The sequence below is a fragment of the Rhincodon typus genome, chromosome 23 (assembly GCF_021869965.1).
Source record: "Rhincodon typus isolate 14 chromosome 23, sRhiTyp1.1, whole genome shotgun sequence".
NCBI classification, from domain to species: Eukaryota; Metazoa; Chordata; class Chondrichthyes; order Orectolobiformes; family Rhincodontidae; genus Rhincodon; species Rhincodon typus.
The window spans coordinates 36,066,458-36,078,894 of record NC_063354.1 but is presented as its reverse complement, the minus strand read 5'-3'; the positions used below and the strand labels follow the sequence as shown (position 1 = coordinate 36,078,894).

General features: G+C 40.0%; 1 protein-coding gene across 1 annotated transcript in view; it reads left to right on the top strand.

Moving 5' to 3' along the window:
• Positions 1–12,437, top strand: part of LOC109910686 (dynein axonemal heavy chain 9-like) — a 419,178-nt gene that overhangs the window by 186,033 nt on the left and 220,708 nt on the right. Inside the window, exons 39-41 of the mRNA XM_048611128.1 lie at positions 402–567; positions 4,322–4,424; positions 10,157–10,396. Coding sequence (XP_048467085.1) covers positions 402–567; positions 4,322–4,424; positions 10,157–10,396 — 509 coding nt within the window. The remainder of the gene's footprint in view (positions 1–401; positions 568–4,321; positions 4,425–10,156; positions 10,397–12,437) is intronic.

The window sequence follows — 12,437 nt, the reverse complement described above, 5'->3', positions numbered from 1 at the left end:
CTGGATGAACACAGCAGGCCAAGCAGCATCATAGGAGCAGAGAGGCTGTTATAATGTTGTTGGTTGTACCTTTTCTTGTTAGGTGTTTTCCAAAAAGTGCAAAATCTTACTGAGATCTTTTCTGTAATCAGGTATCACTCTCAAAAGATACTGTGACAATACTTTTTCAAATTATGTATTATTTAAAGAAATAAATGAGGTAAGGATTGAACCAAAGTGGGTAGCGAGCGGTACTCATAACTTTATTTACAGGTGTTGGCATGTTGCTTTTCCTCAAGTGCAGTGTTAACTCTTTATCTGGAGAGCCGCATTGGTAGCTCTGCTGAGCAGTTTCCCCTGTGCCCTCTGGATTTCAAAGTCTGTGGATTTGTATGGTTACATTTGCTGTTTATCTTTTGCAGCCATACTGGAAAAGCCCCTTGAGAAGAAAGCTGGCAGAAACTACGGGCCACCGGGCAACAAAAGACTGATATACTTTATTGATGACATGAACATGCCTGAAGTCGACACTTATGGCACTGTTCAGCCACATACACTTATCAGGCAACATTTGGATTACAATCACTGGTAGGTGCTCCTCAGATACTAAGGAAGATGTTATTCTTAATGCAAAATACCTTGGGAGAGCAACAAACATTTGCACTGAGTGGATGTGGCATATATTTGACTTAGGATGGTGATGCAAAATGAGCAATGGTGAATTATTAGCCTGTTTTATCCTCTGCCAGATTTTCAATTGAAATACAAATTGGACCATTCCTGCCCGAGCCAAAATAAATAGTTCAATATCATTTATGTTGTTCAACGTGAGACTATCTGGTGTTTGTTAAATTAAAGTTTCCTTTTTTAATACATTCAGTACTGCAGTAACTGATGGATATATATGGTGCTCTCTATGGATGATTGGTGTTCCACCCTTTGTGAACTTGTAGTTAGATTTGCTCGTTCTGAGTGTCACTTTGAATTATCTGACAACATTCTTGGCACAATCCGAATTTGAATTCAAGCCTTACCTCGTGACTTGAGCACATGTTCTTCATTGGTATTTATATACAATATTGATAAACTGCTGCATTGTTGAAGAAGCAGTTTCTAGTGAAAGCTGCTACCCTGAAGCCCATTTTAGCCTGTTCACAAGAATATAAAAATACCCCTGGCCTCATTTGAAGAAGAGAAGGTTGTTTACTTACCTAACAACCACCAGGATTGTCCAAAAAGTTTCATTCTTTGTTTACCAAATAATTTAGACTTTAAACCTATTCCCCAGAGCATTTGACATTTCCACACTGGGAAAATGACTATCCATTCTATTCATGTCTCTCATAATTTTTTATGTATATGTTTATACCAAACAGGTTGCTCCTCAACCTCTGATGTTCTAGTGAAAATAATCCAAATTTATTCACCTTCTCCTTATAACTAATACACTGAAATTTGGGCAACATCCTGGTTCCTCATTCCTCAGTCCTCATGTAAGTTCTTTTCTGCTCCCTTTATATTCCTCAAGAGCCTTGACTGATTTCAGTTTCCAAAAACTTGCATATGCTTCCCTTTATCTTTTTGATTAAACTTTCAATATTTCTGGTCATCCAGGGTTCCGGTATCCTGCCATCTGTATCTGTCGTCCTCACAGGAACATGCTGGTCCTGAAATCTGATCAACTGGCCTTGAAAAGATTGCCACAAGTCAGATGTGAATTTACTGCCAAATGGTTGTCCCCAGTATAATTTCTCCAGTTCCTGCCTAATAATATTGTAATTGGTCTTCCCCCAATTTAGCAATTTCACCCGAGGACCAGGCTAATCCTTATCCATAACTATCTTAAAACTTAAGGACTTATGACCACTGTTTCCAAAATGCTCCCGCATTGAAACTTTGATCACCTGGACAGACTCATTCCCCAGAACAAGGTCCAGTGCTGCCCCATCCCCAATTAGACTATCTACATATTGTTTCAAAAAGCTTTCCTGGATGCATCTACCAAATTCTGCACCATCCAAGCCCCAGAACTGAGGGATTCCCAGTCAGCATTGGAAAGTTAAAATCACCCACAACAGCCCTGTTGTTTTCACACCTTTCAATGATCTGCTCACACTTCTGTTCCTCGATCTTCTGCTAGCTAAGGAAGAGAGATTGATGCTTTCTGTTTACTGGTTGAATGTTTCTGATGCAATTTCCACCCTCCAGGCTGTAGCCACCTGCCCAGGAACCAATCAAATGGTTGCTACTATGCTGAGCCCTCCTGAGTCCACAGCAACTTGCCCCAACTGAAAAGCCAATCAAAATAACATTTCCAGGCAAAATTTGTCTTGAACTCACCCAGGTGCTCGCACTGTGTCTGGAATACTCCCTCTCTGTTTGAATAAGACAATCTTATAGATACAACTCACAATATTCCAGTAAATTGCTTTTAAAAACTACAGACATCATTTTACACCATTTTCTTAGTTTAATATCTTTTCCCATTTTAGTTCACAGTCCAAAACAGAGGTGGTCTTTACAGTTGCTATGAAAAGTGTGTCATTGATAGAATAACCATGAACCTCCTCCCATTTGCGTATGTCCAATGCTTAAATGACAAGTTTTCAATATTTTAATCTGCAGCTTCATCGAATAATGTCTTTGCACAACTTAATAAACTCCATCCACTCTTCAAATTTCCCATTGGAATTGAGTAATCAAGTTAATTCCCTTTCCTAATGTACTGGTTGATAAGCTGCCAATGGATTATTTACTGCTATCTACTAAAAGCCTGTGTTCGCTGGTCAACATGCACTTTGAGATTCCGAAAGCTGCATGTGCTACAAGATCAATCTTATTGGCAACCTCATGAGTAGTGCCCTAGCCATCTGCTCACCTTGTAAGCTTGGTGCTCAGTCAAGATGCATCCAAACTATTGTGTATGATACTGTGGTCAAATCATCACTCACTGTGTGTTGCACAAACACATGAGAGAGCCCTTGGCCTTGACTACTGACCCTGAATATTGCCTAGTCAATCACTGGAAAGGGACGATGTCTCAAAGATATAAACGACAGGTAAAGTGAGCTATAAAAACAGAAATTGCTGGAAAAGCTCAGCAGGTCTGTAGCATCTGTGGAGAGAAGTCAGAATTAACATTTTGGGTCCAGTGACCCTTCCTCAGGACTCTAAGGTAAAGTGAGCTGCTACTCTGCGTTGAACATGAGTTGTTTTTTCATTTGCTTTACTGATAAATGTTGTCAACAACCCAAAGACCTTTTCCCTGTGACACAAATGAGTAATATGATGTGCGTTTCAGTTCTGGTGTGTTCTCTGCTCCATGAACAATGTATCCCAATCACTAGTGGACCATACCCAAACAAAGCATCTCATTGACCAGTGCTGGTATGCCAATTGTGCCCTTGCTTGAAAAGCTTCAGAACATTATGCCCGCTGTTAAATATGATGCTGCTTTTGGACAACATTTACTAAACAATCCAGACTGAGCTCATTGTTACACTGGAATCTAGTTTAAGTTGAGCAGTTGGGATGCATGTACACGTGCTAGAAGCAACAAATATTGATATGTGGGGCTGTCCTTTGTAGGTTAAAAAAAGGAATTTGTAAATATTGCATGTTTTGCATTGTAAAACAGGTCATAGCGTTACCAATCCCTACCGTATTCTAAAAGCAATGGCATGAACAAGCAGACCCTACCTGTCTGGTTTGGAAACTAAAGTTTGACAGTTAACAGTTCCTGCTGCATCTCCTCCCAACAATGGTCCATCTCAGTCAGCATCTGTTTCTCATGCTTTTGTTTTTCAAGTCAGTTTCATGTGTCCTAGTCCTGACATGTACAAGACAGAAAGCTTCATGTTAAAGTTCTGTTCTAGCAAGCCAGTTTATACATGCTTCATTACAAATAGATGTTCTCTGCTGGAAATAATTACAGGAAAGAACTAAGCTGTGAAATGAATCTATTCAGGTTTTAATTGCAGTTTAACAAAATGCATATTGAATAAAGTGGATGTCAAAACAAGGTCATTTCTTTGCAAACATTTGGCCTTGCAGCAATGCAGGGAAAGCAGTAATACATGGAAAATCAGGAATTACTGTCAGGAGTAGGGACCCTTAGGGCAAGTTGTTTTTATACTAATGTGAAAGGGACTGAATTAGAACACTGTGGATGCTGGAAACCAAAACAAAAACACAAAATAACTCTAATTAAAAAAAAAAATAGACAACATGATCTTTATAAAATTTGTCCTTTCTTTCCTTGTACACATGTCATCTTATTCAGTTTGTTGGTACCATTTAGTCAATCAGTTTGACTAACAATTTAAATAAAATCTTTTACCAGGTATGATCGAAACAAACTTTCCCTGAAAGAGATCCACAATGTACAATATGTGTCCTGTATGAATCCCACAGCAGGCAGCTTCACCATCAACCCTCGCCTGCAGGTTAGTTGAGAGGTTTTATTTCTTCCATGGTTTATTGCCACTGGAAGCTTGGAGCTTCCCTCAACCTGGCTGCTGATTTTAATTGCTGTGGGGAAAGAGGGATGCCTACTCCACAGCATTTGTGAGGTGTTTGTGAGCATCTTTCTGTGAGGGCCAGGGTGAAAGTTATTGTCGTGACCACTGGCTGCAAAATCCAGATTTGGGACACCATCTTGGTTGTAGCACCTTGAGCCCAAGAAAACATCAACCAAACTGCCATTGGTCTTTTTAATTTCTGGCAACCACATTTTCAATGTACAAAGGTGGTGCCATGGACCTCTCTTGGACATCTGCCTTGGGGAGAGCGAACAAACTGCAGATAATAAGGTATATTCTAGGAAAAAAAAATCAAAGTAATCTATAAAACTGGCCACTCTCAATCTGCTTCTGACATGATATGGTCTGCAATTTATTTTGTTGCCTGTTTAAGTGACCAGACTGACAGAGCTGCTGCTCCCAGATTTACAATAATTCAGAGCTTGTAATGAGGTTTATTTACACATGCTAGCAGTGGCGTGCATTCAAATACAGGAACCCAGTCTCCGGAAGCAAAAGGAACGTATTCAATTCATGCACCTTTTTGAATTACCCAGGAACACGCAGAGCCAATAGAGACATAGAGATATGCAGCACGGAAACAGACCCTTCAGTCATCTTATCCATGCCGACTGGATATCCTATATAAACCTAGTCCCATGTGACAGTATTTGGCCCATATCCCTCTAAACCCTTCCTATTCATGTATCCATCCAGATGCCTTTTAAATGTTGTAATCGTATCAGCCTCTACCACCACCTCTGGCAGCTCATTCCATACACGCACCACCCTCTGCGTGAAAATGTTGCCTTGTTTTAAAACTTCCCCATCTCACCTTAAACCTATGGCTCTAGTTTTGGACACCCCCGCCCTGGGGAGAAGACCTTGTCTATTCACCTAACCATACCCTTCATGACCTTATAAACCTCCTATCAGGTCACCCCTCAGTCCCCGACGTTCCAGGGAAAATAGCCCCAGTCTATTCAACCTCTCCCTATAGCTCAAACCCTCCAACCCTGACGACACCCTTGTAAATCTTTTCTGAACCCTTTCAAGTTTCACATCATCCTCCCTATAGGAAGGAGACCAGAATTGCATGCTATACTCCAAAAGTGGCCAAACCAATGTCCTGTACAACTGCAACATGACCTCCCAACTCCTGTAATCAATGTACTGACCAACAAAGGTAATCATACCCAATGCCTTCTTCAACACCCTGTCTACCTGTGACTCCAGTTTCAAGGAACTATGAACCTGCACTCCAAGGTCTCTGTTCAGCAACACTCCCCTGGACCTTACCATTAAGTGTATAAGTCCTGCCTTTCCAAAATGTAGCACCTCACATTTATCTAAATTAAACTCCATCTGCCACTCCTCAGCCCAGTGGCCCATCTGATCAAAATCAATATTAGGGAGGTGATGGCCTAGTGGTATTATTGCTCGTCTGTTAATCCAGAGACCCAGATAATGTTCTCGGGACCTAGGTTCAAATCCCGCCACAGCAGATGGTTGAATTTCATTTCAATAAAATATCTGGAATTAAGAGCCTACTGATAACTGTGAATCCATTGTTGATTGTTGGAAAAACCCATCTGGTTCACTAATGTCCTTTAGGGAAGGTAACTGCCATCCTCACCTGGTCTGGCCTTCATATGACTCCAGACCCACAGCAATGTGGTTGACTCTTAACTGCCGTCTGGGCGATTAAGGAGGGGCAATAAATGCTGCCTACCCAGTGACGCCTTCATTCCGCAAATGAATAAAGAAAAAAAATCCAGTTATACCCTCAGGTAACCTTCATTGACCACTACACCTCCAATTTTGGTGCCATCTGCAAACTTACTAACCATACCTCCTAAGTTCACATCCAAATCATTTATATAAATGACAAAAAGCAGTGGATCCAGTACCAATCCTTGTGGCACACCACTGGTCGCAGGCTTCCAGTCTGAAAAGCAACCCTCCACCATCATCCTGTCTTCTACCTTTGAGCCAGTTCTGTATCCAGATAGCTAGTTCTCCCTGTATTCCGTGTAATCTAACCTTGCTAATCAATCTACCATGAGGAACTTTGTCATATACCTTAATGAAGTCCATATAGATCACGTCCATCACTCTGCCTTCGTCAATTGTTCTTGTTAAATAATCCCCTGTTATTTTCTGCATGGCCATGTCTTGGTCAACCAGCACCTGTTTATTGTCCAGTATGAATTGTTGTGACCATTTAAAAATGTGCTTTCTTGCGTTTGTCTTGTGGAGTGAAGACAAAAGGCGTGAATAGCTCTTTTCAGCGAATCTTACAACATAAAAGAAGTGAATCTCTTACTGACCAAGATCTATAATGCTATCACCAAGTTGTATATATTTATGGATGGGCACACAATTCATTGTTGCTTGGCATGTGCTGAGTGCAGTGATAAATCACACAACCACGCCCACAAATCAAGATGATGTCAGGTCTCCACAGAATGTAATCATTGCAGTTGCAACTGCCTCATTCTCTCTTTTTAAGGAATTGACCTGATACCTAATTCTATTGCAAAACAATATGTAGGCAACAGTAATTATGGTGAGACATGTCCTCTGTGAAGAAAAGTTGAGGATTTTTTTTAGTGTGGTCAAAATAAAGTGCAGTGGGAAAGATTGGTCTTCTGTATAATACCCAATGTGTAGCAACAAAATCATTGGAAGATGCTGCATCATCTCAGTTGGTATAAGGACCAGATTTTCCCAGCTTGGTTCTTATGAATACAGAGTTTCAGCTAGTGTCCACCTGAACAATGTAACTGGGAGGCTCCAAATGGAAGGAGTAATTATGATAGCTGTAAAAGTAATGAGACCTGTGTAATGTTGGAAAATTGAAACCTTTATAAAAAGGCCAAGTGCTCTACCTGTTAATAGTCTGTTGGCTAAAAGACCACTTAATTATATCCACTCTTGGAAAAATATATGATAGAATGCATTATTCATACATTATGCCCCACATGTTACTCAGTCAAGAGACTCTTAGCAGGGCACAGTGACAGTGGATACTTATTCTGACCAGTTCCTTTGTTTCTTTTTCGCTTGAAGTGTTCAGAAATACAAGCAATGGGCCAAGTAAAGTCAAGTGTGAAAACCAGCGAGTTTCTTTTTTTAAAATATGAAGATTATATTCAAAAAAAGACTGAAGGATTGTACATGCTGCTGGGATAAAGAGTATTAGGCTGAAACTGTTGGATGAGTAGTGGCTAATTTTGTTACCCCTCAAAAAAATTCAGGAGTCCCTAAATAAATATCATTGTATGAGTGGATTCACCATAAAGACAATGCTATGAAATAATTTGAGATGATAATTATTACAAATGAGCTTCAGAGTGTTAGACTCTCGGTATCAATATTGAATTCCGACTGCTCAACAATCTGAAGCTTGTCCCTTTTTCTGGAATACTAGTTTTCTAATACCTAATAACGTAATTTATGTTACTTCGTAAGATTCCCTATTTTCCATATATTGTAATGGTTCTCATGTTATCTGCAAATGTTATAATTTTTTTTCTTATCTAATCAGTCTCGTAGATGTGGTGATCTATAACTGGTGCAGTCAAAACACATCGAATGCCATTTTTATTATTTAGCATTTTTCAGAATTCTTACTGTTATCACGGGGTACATTTTGTTTTACTTGTATTCTTAAAGTGAATGGTTATCTTTCACGGGGCTTCATCAATACATGGCTTCAATGAAGTCTACAGAACTTATTCAAATGAGAATTATGTCACTGACGGTTCAAACAAAGGTTAAATTGTGTTTTACTTTAGACATTGCCAATGTGAAGGGTAATTTAAAAAAAAAACGCCTTTTTTGTTGAATAGAGGCATCAAAACAATTTTGGGTTGTTGTTTGCTGGATTTATGTATACAAGCAGAAAAGCAGTGATCCATACTGTCTTCAAGAAAAACCTAGCCAATGCCAGTATCTGTGCAAGCATTGAAATACAAAACTGGCATAGATTAAGGAAACCTACTTTGGTGGTTTGCTCACATTATACTAAATAAGACTGTAATGCCAGAAATCTTGTTCATGTTGCAGGCTTTATAAGGATAACCATGAAACCGAGCTGTGAGAGATTTTCCTTTTGAAGGCAATTCGTTTTGGATTTACCATCCATAAATAGGTCTTCTCATACACACTTTATTTCCCTTGGGTAACAAGTGAAATAGTTTCCTCCCCTGGAGACTCAGATATTGAGCTCCAGTGACAGAAGGAGGGGGAAAGGGTGACTTTTATTCATTTAAATTGGCAGCAATACAATTACTGACAGGATCTGAGGGCTGCAAGTGAGCTTTTTTGCTTGTGCCATTCACCTTACCTATTCCCATGAGAATTTTCAGCTTGGTGATCTACATTCTGGAGCTTCATTTACCCTAAACTTCAGCCTTGTTTAAAATATTTCACACCTAGAATATCTCAAAAAAAAAAGCTGCTTATTAACATGAGTTGTGCTTATGCCATGATATAAAAATTTTTCCTCTCTGAGTGAGGTATAGCGCATCCAGATGCAGAGTAGGATTAACTCTGGTCTTCCCCAATAATGCATTACAGCTCCAACCTCAGGACATTACTCTGTATTGCATCAATGTGATATTTCATTTGTCTTTCCATTTCCTTGCCATCCTACAGCCACTTTTAGGGACACAGGTTTGTGCTGCAGCCCATGCTGAGTTCAAAACTGCTTTTGAGATTGTGCAGAGTATTTGCATATTGGACTTCTAGAGCCGTAGTCTCGGAATATTACTTAGTTCGGTTCCAAAGGCAAAGTAACTGATGGGAGCGGAATAAAGATCAGCCTTGTCACCAATTAAATGAGTGACACATTAACTAGTTTGGTACCTCCCAGGGAGTCTGCAGTGCTCGAATAGGTTTATTAAAACAGCAATATTCAGCCATTGATAGCTTCAGTCATTGCTATCACAGTGCATCAACACTGATGCTTCTAAATTTCATAAATACTTCTCTCTTTAATAAACTTATTTTCTGAAAGCCAAATGGTTGCTGCAAATTAACTGAAGGTAGATTTATTTTTGCTTTGCCTGATTAACAGTACGAATATTTTCATCCAGATTTCCAATTTTCTACACTGTTCTCCCTGATGTCTACTTGATGGAAGAAAACCTTCAACAAAATGTAGTTTATTGCATACAACAAAAAGTTAAAGTTATATTGGTTTGGTGGGTGTTGTTACTAAGACTAGGAAGGAGACTACAATGTTAAGTTCAAAGGTGTAGCCCTCCCCGGCCTTGATCGATATAGTGTGATATTATCGGGTGGTACGTGATGCATTCCTTGGCTTAACACTTTCAAACCCTTAGACAACAAGCCAGGGCCAAAATTGCTCCCCACTTCTATCTACACAATCAACATTCATAACCCTTGGTTTTCTAACCACAACTAAAATGATGACCCTTCACTTGAAATGCGTCTCAGGGTGTCACACTTCTATAAGTGTGAATTAAATTCCACTTTTTTATCGATTGACACATTGTGCTTTTGAAGATGCCTGCACTCTCCACTGTTCTTAATTGTTCCACTAAATTAAAATTTGCAGATGCCAATGCCTAATGTGTAAAAGTATACAGTGATCAGCACAATTAAATGTTTTCTGTTTCCTAATCCAGCGCCATTTCTGTGTGTTTGCTCTGTCGTTTCCTGGCATGGATGCTTTAGCAACAATCTACAGTACCATTCTCTCCCAGCATCTCAAGCTCGGTAACTTTGCTGGGCCACTGCAGAAATCTACGCAGCAGCTCATCAACCTGGCCCTAGCACTGCATCAGAAAGTGGCTTCTACCTTTCTGCCAACGGCAATTAAATTCCATTACATCTTCAACCTGCGGGATCTGTCCAATACCTTTCAAGTGAGTACGCTGCCGTTTAACATATAATGAGACTAGAGAGTATGTTCTTTTTCATTAGACAGCTAAACGGTCAGTTTTTAATCATTTCACACAGTAGTGGTACCTTAGTAAAGGAGATTGCCCAGAAGGGTGGATGAGACTATTAGACAACCTCTGTGATTTTACAAGGGAGTGGAGTAGACATTTTGTTGGATTACTTAATAGATTTAAAAGGGAACTGTTTTTAATGTCTCTGTTTTAATCAGGTGGATCTTATTTGAGGTAAATTTACTTTCTGGTAAATTCAGAATTTTTATAGAGGCATTACTTTATGTAACAATGACTATCCCAGTTGTAATTTTTAAAAAAAAATGATTATTTGATACTTGAACACATGAAAGAAGAGAACGTGTTGACTGTGATTTTGAGCTCTGAAGCACTGGATTTACTGAAACAATGGAAGCCTGGGCAACAGTATGAATGATTTGGGCCATCTGTCTTCTCTTCCTTGGCCTCTGAAGCAATGAGAGGAAGTTTGTGTGAGGCTTTCATCACTGGAAGGTGTGAGGGGGTGCGTGGATTTTCTGGGTGTTAGGTTTGAGTCATGTGTTGTTGTGTAGTATATTGAGAACCATGAGAGACTGGTGGAGTGTTGGAGAGGAGATCCGTTGTGCAGGTGCATTCACTGACCACGAGCACTCATGTGAGGTCAATGAACTTATTCTAGCACTGCTGCCAAGTCTTCAACATCAAACTCTTTGACTCAGTGCAGCTTCCCTTTAAGAAAGCGGAGGCTAGCTGCAACACATGCCAGCTCACATTGCTGTTAGGTTCTTGACTGTGTATGCAGTCAGCCCGCAGTGTGGATCATTCTGGGCTGTGCACACATCATTGGGATGACAAGGCTACATGAAGTTTCTGTGCTGGTTGCCTCAACAAGGGTAGATCAAATAATCTGTTGAGGGCAGAATTATCTATAAAATGGTTTATACATGTTTCTAGGCACAGCAATCATGATTCACAGGCTATTTAAGTCAGTAAATCCATGTCCACCTCCCCCAAAAAAATTTATAATGAAAGCATTGGCATCTACTATTTCTTTTTTAGAGTTTTCATGGTTTTTGTTCATTCTTCACTCTAGGTTTTATACACCCAGCCATACAGTTTCAACTGTTTGAGCTAGTGAATCAAAAAACTTTTCATTATTCTTGTATAAATTATACAATTCCAGCGACCCAGTATAATCCAAAACCCACATCATAGAGGGTCATGCCAGCTCCCATCAGTCTCCAATCACCTTGAAGTGCTGCAGCATTGTGAACCCTAAATTTACAATGTCTCATCAGGGCTGTAAATCTTAGTCTAAGCACCAAATGCCTGGCTTCAGATACAATAGCTGTATAGAGTGTTGAGAGTAAAGGACCTGAATGAAACTCGGAGAGAGTCCTCAGTCCATCGGGGCAATTGGTTTGTTCCACATCCATATTCTTGCACCCTATTTACATCTCAGCAGAAATAAAATGCTGCAAATGCTGGAAATATGAAATATAAACAGAAGTGCTCAGCAGGTCTGGCAGCAACAGTGAAGAGGAAACAGAGTTAATTGTTGTTGGTCAGTCTAGCTCAGAAACATTACCAGGTCTTCAATAGATTTCAACAATAACTTTTTTTTTATACATATGAAGGAACTATGTACTCTTAACTACAAACCTTCCAGTCCAGGTATCACAAGAAAAATAATTTTGTGTTATAAGAAGAGGCTGGATAGCCTGGGAGAGATAGTAGGAACTGCAGATGCTGAGAAACTGAGACAACAAGGTGCAGAGCTGGATGAACACAGCAGGCCAAGCAGCATTGTAGGAACAGGAAGCCTTCAGGGTCTAGGCCCGAAACGTCAGCCTTCCTGCTCCTACGATGCTGCTTGGCCTGCTGTGTTCATCCAGCTCTGCACCTTGCTGTGCTGGATAGCCTGGGACTTTTTTCCCCTGGAACATAGGAGACTGAGGGGGACCTTACAGAGGTCTATTAGATTATGGGAGGCATAGATAAGGTAGGTAGCCAA